This window comes from Lycium ferocissimum, chromosome 12 (genome assembly GCF_029784015.1).
Source record: "Lycium ferocissimum isolate CSIRO_LF1 chromosome 12, AGI_CSIRO_Lferr_CH_V1, whole genome shotgun sequence".
Lineage (NCBI taxonomy): Eukaryota > Viridiplantae > Streptophyta > Magnoliopsida > Solanales > Solanaceae > Lycium > Lycium ferocissimum.
The window spans coordinates 24,606,979-24,623,070 of record NC_081353.1 but is presented as its reverse complement, the minus strand read 5'-3'; the positions used below and the strand labels follow the sequence as shown (position 1 = coordinate 24,623,070).

General features: G+C 37.0%; 1 protein-coding gene across 1 annotated transcript; it reads right to left on the bottom strand.

Moving 5' to 3' along the window:
• Positions 1-2,110: 2,110 nt before the first annotated feature.
• LOC132039718 (uncharacterized) lies at positions 2,111-13,018 on the bottom strand. Its single transcript, XM_059430235.1, has 5 exons — positions 12,798-13,018; positions 12,094-12,464; positions 11,880-12,001; positions 11,674-11,785; positions 2,111-2,620 (listed from the first exon to the last, which is right to left on the bottom strand). The coding sequence occupies exons 1-5, from the start codon at positions 12,992-12,994 to the stop codon at positions 2,322-2,324; spliced, it is 1,101 nt and encodes a 366-aa protein (XP_059286218.1). The 5' UTR covers positions 12,995-13,018; the 3' UTR covers positions 2,111-2,321.
• Positions 13,019-16,092: the final 3,074 nt, after the last annotated feature.

Here is a 16,092-nt window from a genome sequence, read left to right as displayed (position 1 = left end):
TCTTCATCGCCTTTGATTTGACTACATCTTTGCATCATTACGACACGGCATGACACTTATAGCTCTTTTAATTTGACTTGTCACGCAACGTCATTTGACACGTGGCGGTGGGCCTCTTGGATAAGATGACAAAGTGGGCACTGCAGTGGGCTCATCATTTGTAGCGAAACTAATGGACTAACTTGATAAAATCGAACCATCAATTAAATCCACATTTATTGGACTTAAATAATTAATCCATCTATATTGGTCCACAATATTTATTTGGATTAATATATCTTGAATTTAATATAATCCGAATTTCTTGTGGATTTAAATTTGGTAAAATTTTATTATCCACACCTGTCCATTCAAATATTAATGGGTTGGATGATATTGTTTGATGCTCGTTTAAATCAATTTTTAATTTTATGAAATAACATTCTTAAAGTCGAAGGTATCTTCATAAATGAAAAAATACTCCTTCAGTTAACACTAAACAATACTTCCTCCGGTCCATTTCACTTGTCCTCCTAAATAGTTGTCATTTCAGAAAGCAAAATATAATTAACTACTATTGGTTTCTGCCTTTGCCATTATGCAATAAATGTGTAGAGAGATTAATGTGATGAAAAAAAGAGTATAACTTAAGATCTGACAATAAATCATGATAATTTAGTTAACTACTCTTTTAGTTAATGTTTTCTTAAGTGACGTGCAAAAAATATGTTAAGTAAAAGGGATCAAAGGAACTATTTTACGAAATTAAAAAAAGGTGGTGGCACACCCATAAATGAACAAGAACTATATCCACCTCTAAAAAAAATTATCTACTGATCTATACAGCAAAAACTCGAATCGTACCCGCAAAGGTTGATTGAGTTGGTTGGGTGAGTGGTTTTCCACATGGGGGAGACCTGGAATCGATTCCTCTCACCAGGAGCCTTCTCAGTCAGAGCTCGTCCAACCAGGCTTGGCTAGTGCGGTTACATCTCCTGTGGGGTTTGCGAGCTATTACACAGTGACAGGTTACCCAATGCGCACCCGAAGGATAGCGGCTATGGGTTTCCTTGGAATTTTCAAAAAAAAAAAAAAAAACTCGAAGCGTAACCCTATAAGCAAGCAAAAAGATACATCTTGAACCAAAATAAAAAGTCGGTTGAATATCAAGATGAAATAAGTGCAGTACGCTGAAGGTGTCTTTTTTATGTAACTATAAAAATGGATAATTCTCACTCTCTTCAATTCGATGAACAATGACGCTAGTTTTTAGAATTTGGGTATCCAACCACTTTGTTTTATAAAATTTCTGAAAATATTATTTTGTGCATAAAACAAGTAATGTAAGATTCAAGTGGTATTTTAACAAAAATATCTTGGATTTTAAAATATAATTTAGTCACGTTGAAATAAAAAATAATTGAATGAGCATAAAATAAAAGGATCCAAGTCATTTACTATAATTCCATTGTACACTTACTAAGTTACTATAATTCTGTTGTACATGTAGATGGCTTACATCCGTTACTTGATTGAACATTGAACAACATACCCAGTGTAATCCCATAAAAGTGGGATCTGACCTTACCTCTATCTTGGGAGATAGAGAGGTTATTTTTGGTAGACCCTCAACACAAGGTCATGCAATTCAAAACAGTATCAAAAAGGAAATAATGAAAGCAAAAAAAGTCATGATAGAGCAGTCTAAAAAGAAGCAGTAACTACCACAAATAAATAAGATAATCGAAGTACAAGGAAGAACTTAATTGAACATTAATGGAGAGAATTTTTTACTGGAGATAATCGTTGCGCCACAAGGTGGAGAGAAAACTTCTTCCATTAATATGTTCTCAATTATGTGCACTGCTGCAATAGTGCAATGGCTAGTCTTACATCAACACCAACAACAACCACCATGATAAAGATTTGGAATGTCATTGGCTAACTAAATTGAGAATAAGCAGCCAAAAAAGAAAACAGTATGGTAGAAACCTTTGCACATCGAAGAAAGTAAACAGTATGGCAGAAACCTTTGCACATTGAATTAACACAGAGAAAAAAGGGTAGCCCGGTGCACTGAGCTCCCACTATGCATGAGGTCTGGGGAAGAGTATAAATAGCAAAAAGGAAGAAGGGGATAAATTTGGGTTTCTACAATAATACGTTTAAAGAGTTTGAACATCTCCGATTCATAGGTATTCAGCAACACGAATTTTTCAGTAATCATTCATAAAGCTCCAGAAAAAGACTGCTTCCTCTCTAGAAGAAGCAGCCAGGCAACTACTTTACGGATTCAGATTTATACAAAAGTAAAAACAGCTAAGCCTAGAGAGCAATTTATCCTATTCTGCCTCACTTTCAGCTCTTTTACGTTTCTCCCCCCTCGCTCTCATTGCTTTCAAAGCATCAAAAACCTCCTTCATTGTTGGCCTTTCATTTGGATCGTAAACCATGCACTTGGATATCAGTTTTGTGATCTCCCATGCAGTTGCATCATCAACTGTTTTGAAGCTTTCATCAACCAATTTTTTTTCGCCGCGTTCAACCAGATATTTAATTTTGTATTCATACTCCTTTTTAGTTACCAGCTCCAGCAGTAGAAGGGCAAATATGTAAACATCAGATTTCATCGTACGCTTACCTGTTATTGATCCAGAAAATATAAGAACAGAACTGCTTTTACTAGAGAGAAGAAGATAAATTATGTAAAAGTATGCATATAATACAAACAACAAACATAATGTAATAACGTAAAAGTATGCATATAATACAAACAACAAATATGATGAAATTCAACAGTCATTATGGCATATATAACCCAAAATGGTAACGGTGGTGGCATTTTTGAGCCCAATTATTAAAGAGTGGCATGAATGAGCCTTTTCTGATAGTTCGATGGCATATTTGAGTCTTTTCTGTTATTCTTAACTCAGACTTCTTCATTAGCGCTGTTCTGTTCCAGCCAAAATGATAAAAATACGAGGTTCTTGCTAGAGTCCCCAGACAAGAGGTGTGGGATTACACTAGGTATGTTGTTGTTGGTAGAGTCAACCGAGGACTTAATTACACACTAAAGAAAAACACTTAGGAAGAATGCATCACAAGACGTCTTCAGTAAAAGTAAAAGAAAACGTTATCAGAACTTAGTGTTGATCAAGGATATATACCTAGATAACAAACTAAAACCATCATCAACTTGTAAGAGAGACAAGATGCTAGAGATGCTTCAATTTAATAGAAATCACCAAAGAAAGAAAGTATTTCAAGGATGTGAGACAACCACTCCTCCATGACTCTAACAGATACATTTTCATGCTTATGTTTTAGCTAGCCCTTTTAACTATCTTCGGTTCACCTGAACTATTAGTGTCTTCCCCTCAGCTGCATAACCAACAGTAGGCTCACGGAGATATTCCAGTTAGGGATTGTCTTGTCAACAACTACACCTAACTTGCACATTTTTGAGGTATTGAGGAGAAAGAAAAAAGGGAAAAAAAAAAGGCAAGGAAATGGAAAGGAAAATGACAGGCTTTACTCAAGGAAACTAGACCTCAAACAACACGGTAGACGAAAAGCATATCATGCATTACATTTGCTTTAACTTTCTCGCTCTGACCTAAATCCACCTCTCCTACACCAAGCAATCACCAAGCCAACATCTTTACCCCTTCTACAACCTCTCAAATCAGTGTTATCAAAAGCGAAAAGCGCAAAAAAGCTCTAAAGTTAGCTGGGGCTTTAAGCGCAAAGCGCAAATAAAGTGTGGGCTTTAGTGAAAAAAAGCGCAATGGTGCAAAATTACAAATATATGTATGTTTAGTGCAAGACTAATAATAGTAAGCATGAATAACAAATATATGGACAAAGAAATTGTAAAGACATTAAGATAAAGTGAAATATCAATCATCTAGTGTCACCTCTTCAAGAGAGGCTCAATGGCAAGGAAAAGTATGTCTTAGAGCCTTGATGTTGACACTAAAGCGCACATAAAGCGAGGCGAAGCGCTCAACATGTTTTGAGCCTCGCTTCAGGGCCTAAGCGCGCTTTAAGCGCGCCTTTGACAACACTCTCAAACAGAGAACAACCACTTAATACAAACTATTCTATCAAACCCCGTGGTTCTGAAAGATATCAGAGAATCAATCTCCAGCAAAGAATCAAATCAAGGGCTTGAAAACACCAGAGGATCGATTGCCGACAAAGACTCACAACAGAGCACTCAAAGGATTGACACCGACAAGGATTTAATCCCCGGCAAAGAACCAAAACAGAGCAGCCCAGATAGCCCTCAAAGAACCAACAACACCAATCCAGCCACTAGCCAACCCAAAATCTCAACAAATTTCGATCCTCCAAGACCCAAAACATTTAGCTTCTCAAAATCAACAGATATCTACCAACAACAGCAACATAGAAAAGCCCCGTAACAAAAATCAAAATAGCACCAATCAAGGACAACAGAAACGAGCCCTCAACAATGAAAAAACCAAACCGCAAACCCCCTCAAAAGCTACTTTTGCAGCTTCAGTTCAAACCTCTCTAGCAACTACTACTAACCTCTCCCATTGATATACAACACGGCACACACCTCGGTAAGCCAGCAGTTTTCTTTAATGCTGATGACTATTTTGTTAACTTCGCAAAGGATTGTAGAATGACGATTGTCGGCAAATTCATGAATGGATAACCAAACATGGAAGAGTTAAGAAAACTGTTTGTTGCTCAATTTCAACTCAAAGGAACCATTAAGATAGCTTATTATGACTATAGAACAGTTTATCTTGATTTCAACAATAAGACCGATTTTAATCACATCTACACTTCAAAACCTTTTATTTTATTTTGATAAGTAAAGATTTTACTAAGAAAATACCAAGTTGGTACAGAAAAAGTACAGGACCTAGCAGCAAACTCTTTTTTTTCCATACTACATATTATCTCCTAGCAAGTGTAAAAACTCCAAATAATTCTCCATCCTATCACTAGTACTACTATTACACCAAAAGTACAGATTTTTTATGCATTTGTTTTGTACTGTAGAAATCTGTAACTTCTTCCCATCAAAGCATGCCTTGTTTCTTTCCAGCCATAAGGTCCACATTATGCAATTGGGAATAGTTCTCCATACCGGTTTTAGGCTCTTTTTAACCTCCTGAGATTGCCATACTTCCAACAAGCTACTAATTTTCTCTGGTAACACCAAAGATATGCCCATTATGCTAAAGAAAAGTTCCCAACATTGCCTTGAAAATCTGCAATGCAAGAAAAGATGGTCAACGGTTTCCTCCTCTGAATTGCAGAAATAGCATCTACTACATAAGGAAAAACCTCTCCTTTGTAACTAAAAAGCTGCTTTTGTAGGTGCTTCGGTTTTTCAAATCATCTTCCATGGCCAGTTAGGGCTTCCATGACTAAACTGTTGCAACAATATTCTGTAGCAGTTATTGACTGAGAATGCCTTATCCTTGCTATTGACCCAGACTAGTCTGTTTGCTCTGTCTTGTTCTACTGAGCATGAGTTCAGTTGTTGAAGAAGTTGGTAAAAACTGTCTATTTCCCAACCATTTAGGTTTCTTCTAAAAGTAACACTCCATCCAGTTGCTGAATTAAAATCTACAATACAACCCTCTTTAATCAAAGCACAGTCGAACAAATCTGGAAACCTGCTCTTGAAGCTCTCATTTCCACACCAAGTGTCCATCCAAAATTTAAAACTCCTACCGTTTCCCACTTCCAATCTAATGAACTGTAGAAATTCGTCCCATCAACCACTAATCATCTTCCAGATTGGTCCTTACACCATGAAAGTCTTGAAATGGACCCCTGATTTCAAGCCAGGGGTCAAGCCCAAACGAGAAACTTCAATTGTGCCAATTTAGATCCTTATATACAAACTACCATGGCACTTATTCAAATGGGACATCATCTTTAGAATGGTTCAACCAATACGCAATGCAATTGCCCCTGATCAAGCTACGTTTTCCAAATCTAGAGGCAATGTTGCCAAACTCAAAGTTAAAGTAAATCTCCTAAAAGCTAAAGTAGATTCAATCTGGCTTGGATTCAAAGGGCCAAATGGCACAGAAGATGGCAAATGGCTTGAGGTTGAATATGAAGGAATGCCTTCTTATTGTCAGTACCATAAAATGCAAGGTCATAAGGAAAAGGATTGTGGGAACAAAAATGCTGATGAACAGATCCAAAACAAAAAAGAGAAGCAGCTGAAAAAACAAGAACTACAAACACAGCCAGACAGGATGAAGATGGTTTTCACGAAGTGGATAAGAAGAAAATCGGAAGAAGAAGAACTGGTATTATGATACAGGAGCTAGATCCTACAGCCACAACAAAACTCCCGGAAGTACAAGGTAAGAAGAAATGGATAGTCAATAGAAGGAGAAGCTTCCAGCAGGCTCAAATCAAAAACCCAAAGCCAATGAAAAGGAAGCCAGCAGGGACAACAAAGTTTTAGGATCAAGCAGTAAGCATCAAGGAAAGCAACAAGACAAACAAGTGAAGCAGAAACAAGAAAGAAAGATTAAAAAACGGTACACTGGCAGGACCAAAGAGCTCATACAGAGGACAACTTATCAGCATCCACACAAGAACTTATTGCTGATCACATACAACACAGTTCACCCAATAGTCAAGACCCCAAAGAATAACAACCAAAAAAAAAGCCTACCACTCATAGACCCTCTCAATACCAATCCAGCAAAAAACACTAAAACCTCCAAATTCCCAAAAAAGTCAGCTCCAAAGCCAACCAAATCCAACAGAACTTCAGCACCCCAAACAGTCCCAACACAAACAATAATCACCACCGTCCACACAATCAATCAAAAGATCTCAAATCAAAAACCCAAAGCCAATGAAAAGGAAGCCAGCAGGTACAACAAAGTTTTAGGATCAAGCAGTAAGCATCAAGGAAAGCAACAAGACAAACAAGTGAAGCAGAAACAAGAAAGAAAGATTAAAAAACAGTACACTGGCAGGACCAAAGAGCTCATACAGAGGACAACTTATCAGCATCCACACAAGAACTTATTGCTGATCACATACAACACAGTTCACCCAATAGTCAAGACCCCAAAGAATAACAACCAAAAAAAAAGCCTACCACTCATAGACCCTCTCAATACCAATCCAGCAAAAAACACTAAAACCTCCAAATTCCCAAAAAAGTCAGCTCCAAAGCCAACCAAATCCAATTAATGAGGTTGCAGAGGTGGACAGCTTGGCAGAGAAATTAGGAGGTAAAGTAGGGGAGCTTCCAACTACATATTTGGGCATGCCTTTGGGAGCCAAGAGCAAGTCAAAAGGAATATGGAATGGAGTACTAGAAAAATGTGAGAAGAAGCTGACAAACTGGAAAAGCCAATATCTTTTCTTGGGGAGATTGACAATGGTCAATAGTGTGCTAGATGCCTTACCATCTTATATGATGTCCATATTCCCAATACCTGTCAATGTAATCAAGAGAATTGATACCCTTAGAACGAATTTTCTGTGGCAGGGCAATGAAGATAAGAAGAAATTCATTTAGTCAAGTGGGAGGAACTGACTGTGAGCAAGAAGACAGGCGGATTGGGTATCAAAGATTTGAAATTGCAAAACCAAAGTTTGATGATGAAATGGCTATGGAAATTTGCTACAGAGGAAAACATGCTATGGAAGGAAGTCATTACTGCTAAATATGGTTTGGAGGACAAGTGGATGACAAACATGGTGAATACTCCATATGGATGCACTGTGTGGAGGGCAATCAGGAATCAGTGGCCAATAATGCTTGCAAGAATTAGATGTAAAGTTGGAAATTGTTTAAAGGTATCCTTTCGGAATGATATATGGTTGGGTGACACAGCTCTAAAGGTGAAATTCCCTGACTTGTTCATTCTTAGCCAAAAGCAACATGCTACTGTTGCTGAGATGTGGACTGGACAAGGGTGGGATCTGGATCTGAGAAGACACTTGAATGATTGGGAAATGGAGATGGTAGCAGAATTCCACAGTACAATGGCAGCATTCATCAACTTAACAGGGGAAAGGGATACTCTAGAATGGAAGAAGGATGGCAAAGGAATTTTTACTGTAAACTCAGCATACAAAGACCTGAATGTATCAAGTTTTCAAGAAGAAGGATAGCCATGGAAGATGGAAGATGATATGGAAGACAAAAGTACCTTATAAAGTGAACTGTTTTAACTGGCTGTTGGCAAAAGAGGCAGTGTTGACTCATGAAAACCTGAACAAAAGAGGTTTTCACTTATGTTCGAGATGTTTTTTGTGTGAGGATCATAATGAGACAATCAGTCATCTTTTCTTGCACTGCAAATGGACAGACCAGCTGTGGAGGATGTTTATCAACCTGAAAAAGATCAGGTGGGTGAAGCCTGGGAGCATAGGAGTGTTAAAATGCTGGAACAGGGATGGGAATGTAACAAGAAAAGAGGAGAGATGGAGGATTGTCCCATCATGTATCTGGTGGACTGTTTGGAAAGAGAGGAACCAGAGATGTTTTGAGAACAAGCAGAACAATTTACAGAAGTTAAAGATGAACTGCCTAGCTCTTTTTTATTTTTGGTGTAAACAGGAAATTTTAGATCAGACAGAAGCTATTTTTGATGTGTTAGATCTCTTGTAAGAATAGAAAACTGTAGAGATCAATGCTGTAAATGTAACCTTTTGGAGGGGGACTACATATTTTGATGTAGTACACCTATGGATATATAGATTAACTGTTACAAGTCTCAAAAAAAAAAAAAAAAAAGCCAACCAAATCCAACAGAACTTCAGCACCCCAAACAGTCCCAACACAAACAATAATCACCACCGTCCACACAATCAATCAAAAGATATCAATAGCAATGAAAAACCAAAGCCTTTCAGAATCAGATGAGATAGAAAGCAGATTTGATGAACCAGTGGAAAGCAATGATGAAAAAACAAATTGGTGATGAAGACAGTACCGAAGAAGAAGGAAATAGCAGTGAAGAAGATTATGAGACTGTAGAGGAGAACTCTACCTACAGTGATCTTGAAGCTGCACAACTTGTTAAAACTTTTAGTCCAACTCATGAGAACAATGAAGTGGAACAAGCTTTTGATGAAATGGCTGATAACATGAAATTGTCACCAAGAGGAATGTAGTATTCAAGAGGTGGAGGAGGAAACAGAGGCATACTAAGAGGAGGAAGGCATACTACTCAACACACTGTGACAAGGTCACAGGTCAAAAATTCAAAAAATAATCAGTGTTAATGATTAAGTCCATTATATGGAATGTGAGAGGCATCAATACTCTTAGTGCCTTTGATAGACTCAAGTAACACAGAAGAAGACATAAAATTCCATTCATGGCGCTGATGGAACCATTTGGCAGAAGATCCAAGATTGATAAATTTAAAAGGTGGTTGGGATATCACTTCTCCTTTTCCAATTGCAACAATCAAATTTGGATCTTTTGTGATCAACAATTTGATTGTTCTATTATACAAGACACAGAGCAGCAGGTTACTTGTTTTTGAAAACTAATTTTTTCTTTTGAAAACTGCAGCAGGTTACTTATTGCATTACACATTATTTGGAAAGTGGCAAAGGGAGATATCTCTATGTGGTGGGATAATTGGACTGGTATTGGTCCTCTTGCAGAACTGTTCCCAAACAATAGATTATCCAAACAAATTAAAGTTTCTGACTTCCGGGATTAAGGAAAATGGAATCTTAACAAGCTCTCTGACATTTTGCCCAATAACATGGTTCGGATCATCAGTCAAACTGAAATTCATGATGAGTCAAACTGAAATTCATGATGATACAGCTGATCTTCCTATATGAAGTCCCAATCAGAATGGACTCTTCACTACGAAATCACCTTTGGCAAATACTGAAAGAAAAAGAACAACACCCTCACCTCAGACAGAATTGGGCACTGCAAAGTTCCTTATAAAATTTCATTTTTTATGACTAGAGTGCTATCCAACAAGCTCCCTAGAGGAGAAGCCATTCAAAAATTCAAAATCCATGGCCCTTCTAAATGCATATGCTGTTGAAATGGAAATATTGAGAACGTTGATCATATATTCAGTGAAGGGGAGCTAGCTAGTAAAGTTTAGGAATATTTCTCTGGCATTTGTGGTATCAGCAGCAAGCATGGAACCATCAGAAAAACTCTTATATACTTGGTGGATCTCTAAAACCAGAAACAAAGAGCACTCTTGCCTAATTCAGGTCCTTCCCTCCCTTATCTGCTGGGAGATATGGAAATCAAGATGCAGTGACATTTATGAAGGAATCAGGAACAACTATGTTAGGGTCATCTATCAAGTTATCCACATGGCAAGAAGGGTCCTGGCTACACAATTTCCTACTTTGCAACTAAATGATTAATGGACCACTGCTTGCCAATAGATTGAACAGCTTAAACCAAGGATGGACATCAGATGTCTTAGATGGAAATATCCTAGCCCAGGATGGTTCAAATTAAACACAGATGGCTGTAGTAAAGGCAATCCAGGCAGCTCAGGGGGAGGGGGTATTCTCAGAAATGATCAGGAAAAGTTCATCATGTCCTACACTGAATATTACGGAAATTGCTCCAACAATGAGGCTGAAGCAAAAGCTATCCTTACTGGGACTAAATGGTGCAAGCAGAATGGATACTATAACAACTACGTTAGGGTCATCTATCAGGTTATCCACATGGCAAGAAGGGTCCTGGCTACACAGTTTCCTACTTTGCAACTAAATGATTAATGGACCACTGCTTGCTAACAGATTGAACAGCTTAAACCAAGGATGGACATCAGATGTCTTAGATGGAAATATCCTAGCCCAGGATGGTTCAAGTTAAACACAGATGGCTGTGGTAAAGGCAATCCAGGCAGCTCAGGGGGAGGGAGTATTCTCAGAAATTAGCAGGAAAAGTTCATCATGTCCTACACTGAATATTACGGAAATTGCTCCAACAATGAAGCTGAAGCTATCCTTATTGGGACTAAATGGCGCAAGCAGAATGGATACTATAATGTTATTATAGAATCAGATTATATGACCATCATTAAAATGGTCAATGACACCAACACAATCCACTGGCTTATTGCTCCTATTATGAAGAAGATCAAGCAGTTAAATAAGCATGTCACATTCAGATTTCAACACTGTTATAGAGAAGTTAACAGCATTGCAGACTACCTGGCCAACAAGAGGGAGGAGGACAAGACCAACACATTCTTCATACAGGATTTGACTCAACCTCTGAGAGCCAAAAATTGGACGAAGAATGATATCGTAAGACTCCCAACTTTCAGAACCAAAGCTCACAAGAAGTTTTTTATTATTGATAATGGTTAAGATATATTCAGTAGTGTTCACTTTTTGTTCAAGAAATCATTCACTATGAATGATTAATCACCAATGTAAGCTCATAGCTCATAGGGGCGAATGATTAATCACCAATGTATGCTCATAGCTCATAGGGGCTCTCTTTTGTAGTAACTCAGGGAGGTCTGGACAATTTCCCAGCCTCCACTTTTTGAATATCTTTTTTCGGAGATTAATGCAATAGTTGAGCGTACACTCAACTCCACCAACATGGTGGTCGAATGAAAATAAAATAAAAGCCTATAAAAAAAATCTTTGATCTATAGCATGAAAGCATCAGAGAGAGAGATGATGAAGTCTGAGAAAACATGCCTTTTATAGCCTCTGGAGCTTCCCTGCCGATAAAATATTCAACCGGAATTTTAGAATCCTCGTTCACATGATTAGAAACGAAGCCAAAGTCAAATACTTTTATATTCACTTCCTGCAGCCAAACAATTGTAATAACTTGTTAAAAAGCTTCAGATATCTATGAGAAATAGGAAGTCAGAGAAGACGATCAAGGGCTCAAACTCAACCTCATCTATCATAATGCACGACGCAATAATACTGCCAACTGCAATCCTCTTTTCATGCAACCATGACAAGAGATCTGCAAGTTGAGTTGCCACGTTTATCCGCAAGTCCCACCCAAAGTCATCTGACGAACAAGAAATAAAAAAAGAGTATGTTAAAAGCACAAAAGCTAATGTGAACAGTCATTCAACATGGCACTTGAGGTAATTTATATACCGTTCAGAAACACATCAGACAAGCGACAGGTAACATTTTCATCATAGACAACTGCAAGCCTCTTGTCACAACAGAATGCATACAATTTCGCCAAATTTTTATGTGTATTTGCTTTTTCATCCATGAATAACTCGATCTCATCACAAAATTTAGGTAGACGTTCAAAATGTCCATCACGGTAAGGAAGGAGAAGATCACATGTCTTTACAACCACCGGCCGTTCTTCAGATCCTTCACGAATGGTGCCACGGAACAATCTTCCAGATAAAGTCTCCAAGCTAAAACGCTTGAAATCAGCAATCTGTTGCAACTCAGAGTAGCTGCAAAGCTTCACCCCGCCAGCTTTCATTGGCTTAATTGAGAAGTCGAAGCTGCATTTTGGCAACCAGAGAAGAAAGAATAACATTGTGGCTCAAGAGAAATGGCACATCGAAATCTAGAGCAGGGCAGTCTTCTAGTGCCCTAAGCATCAATATACCCAATGAAATCCCACAGCGTGGGGTCAGGGGAGGGTACTTACCTCTACCTTGAAGGTAGAGAGGTTGTTTCCAATAAACCATTGGGAAAAACAGTTAAAAGCAATTCGGAAAAGGAAGTAACGGAAATGAAAAAGTCATGGCAAAATACTATAGAAAGCATTACGTACTCCCTTTGTCCCAAATAATAATCAATAACGTAAATTCATTCTTAAGAGTAAAAAAAACCTTTTGAATTGGTCGCATCTGTCCAGAAAGCGTTGTAGCATTTGAAGATGGCCACTTTCAGGTATTAATTTCGAAGGGTAACGCCAATTAGGAGACTCGTCCAGGTTGAAAGGTTGATGAAAATATGGCATAACACCCCATTCTTCCACCACTTTCTTTCTGATCATCTCAATGTCACTCATCTCCTCGTTTGTCATCTTCTCCGGGACACACACAGATAAATAATTGGGGTTTCTGTTTGGAAGTTGAAAGCAGCTACTAATTCACGATCTGGCATGTACAGAATGAAAGCTTCGTTCTCGATTCTACCAAAAATTTTGTGAGCCTTTCATTTGCTTTCTCTCCATTGATTTTCCCATAATGTATCCTTATTCTTTCTGATGAGTCTAATCAAATAAGATATATCTTGGTTATAACAAATCAATGTAACTTGCTAATACTGTGGTTTAACCATAGTAACATAATGTTATTGTATATTCATACACCATGCATGCATTCATAAAGAATAAGTTTTTACCGGCACACGGGAGCAAAAGAAACAGAACCCAAAGAGAGAAAATCCCTAAATTTACCCAAAAACTAACATATATACGGTAAAATTGAGGCTTTGTGTGACACTTACATAAGGCTTCCACGTGTACGCCCATGTAAAATAATTAAAAGAACCATCCGTTTGTATACCTGACCTGCATTTGTTAACTTAACCCCTCTCTCCACGAAGTTTTTATAACCCCTTTTTAAGATAATGTCCAAGAAGAGAATGTTTTCCACGTTCTATGCTCCTTTTTTTTTTTTCCCCTATTTTGGGGTGGTCTTTAATTTCTGTCCCTCAAATCGGCAATTTTTAATTTTTCTGTCCGCTTCTTATTTAATGAAAATTTATGGGTTAAAATATTCTTATTTATGACCGAATTTCGCAAGGCATAAGTTGGTAGAACTTTTACCTTATCCGGCATAACTTATGTAGAGATTAAGTTATCCAGCATAAATTGTGTAATATATAATTGGATCAGCATAAGTTTAGAGAACTTTTCTGTAGGCACGAAGTAACTTATGTTATATAATGATACGAAAATATAAACTCATGCCAACCGAATTAGATACTACACAATTTATGCCGTATAACTTATACAACTTATGTCAGATAACTTCATTCCTACCGAACTTTTGCCTTGTGAAATTAGGTCATAAATAAGGGCAATTTGCACGAGTTCCCTTCATTGGGGTTGGTCTTTAATTTTTTCCTCTCAAATTGTTGGTCTTTAATTTTTGTCCTATTTTTAAAATCATCGCCGAAGCCTTGGGTTGAACCCGACTAGTCATAAAAATTAAAACAAAAAAAAAACAAAAAAAATCGCAAGGCAAGACTTTGCAAACATTCTGCCTCATGCGTAGACTTTTAACGCTTTGAGGCGACCTCAGTTGTGTCCGTCTCCCGCAAACTTTTAAGATATGTCTCCGAAAATGTCGCATGATAGGCGATTTTCTGGCTCATTCGAAAAAAAAATTTTTGACCGAGCTGTGTTCGAATCTAACCTCGAGATATTTTGTCACCTTTTTCGCCTACAAAAAATTAAAAGACCACCCCAAAATAAGGGCAATCCGCCAAAAAAAATGATTTGAAGACAGTTATTAGGATTAAATAGCACTTTTTTTTTTTCCAGGATTAAATAGCACTTCATTCTTCGTCTATATTGAAAAAATGGTCACCATCATTAAATGTCAATTTAAAAACTAAAAAGTGATTGTTTGTAAATTTTATCCTAGTTGTTAGTTCTTGAGCATAGTCCAAGAGGTGTACTCTCTTCTTTTGGGCCTGTGATTAGTCTTTCTCTTTTCTTTTTCCTTTTTCTTCGTATTCGAGAAAAATTAATAACGTTCACATTTATCTTTAATGTGACAAAATCCTTGCACGTATGAGTTGATGGTGAAGGTGCTTAAAGGGTGTGGTCGAACTTTTATTTCTAGTATAATCCCATACAAATGAAAACATTCTTAAATTGTTTTATTCTTTTTTATTTTTTTTATTTCTATGGATAACGGGTTTTGTTTTCAATTAGAAAATATAAAATAAGAATATAATTGTTTTTCTTGAAAGAATAGGTATATATGAACATATATGTGAAGCTAAGTTTACTTTTGTCAGTGAGATCACTTTGTGCGGTATCACAGAAATTATTTTATTTGTCAAACAAAAATTATTCAATTTTCTAGTGCTTGAATTTTATTTCTTTGAAAAAAGTAAAATATTGAGAAAAGTACGGTAGAATTTTTAACTTTATCATGGTTTCGTCCCTTATGCCAAGTTTGCTACAATTCTTAAAACTTAAGTAGCTAGCAATTTTGCATCAGTCTACAACTTGTCTCTTATGAAAGGAAAATTAATTACTAACTGAAGTATTTATTATGTGTATAATTTGGGTCAAATTACATATTACACCTGATTTCATTTTCTATTAAATTTGTTGAAAATCCTCCAGATTTATGAAGAAATCATATTGTTATACAGATTTAATTTATAAAGGACTATAATTAAATAAGATGCAAGTATGATAATCAGGATTATAATTGTTCCCATTTTGTATGTCGGAATGTCCAACGTGCATATTGAAACACTCCTGAAAATACTCATGTAGATGACTAAAATATTAATATTGACATAACAATTAATTTTGCACTATTTACAACTAAAACCATATGAGGATGGCGTTTCCCTTATCTCAACGGAGGCGACATTGTGTGAATTGTTTTCGTTTGACTAAAACTTGATAGTGTTTACCGGAATTTAGGTAACAATTGAATTTGTAAGTGAGATATAGGATATGTGGATAATTTTTAATCTATTTTGGGTTGATATGAATATATACGGATTCGTATGCTATAATATGTATATGTGTTGATGCCTTGAATGAGTATGTTGATATTATAGATTAAACTAAATATATATGTGTATATGGCACTTTATTGTATTGGATGGATGAATTAAGCCAAAGAACAACTGCCGTATGGGACCAAAAATTATAATTGAGAGAGAAAGAGAGAGCTTGATATAATTTTATTATAATATTCTAGATACGAAAAAGCGACGTAGTAGGATAACGTCCTCTTATTTATAGTTTTTGCCTCGCGGGCACCGAATACAGTACGAAGCCTTTTTAAAATAAAAAAACCTAAAAGGATAAGGTGGGCCGTACGGTCGCACCCCGGGGGGTTGTCGGTCAAAATGGCGACGGGCTTGATGCGTGGCAAGCAATCGCCGGACCAAGCCTTCGGTTGGAATAAAAACCGGGCTAAC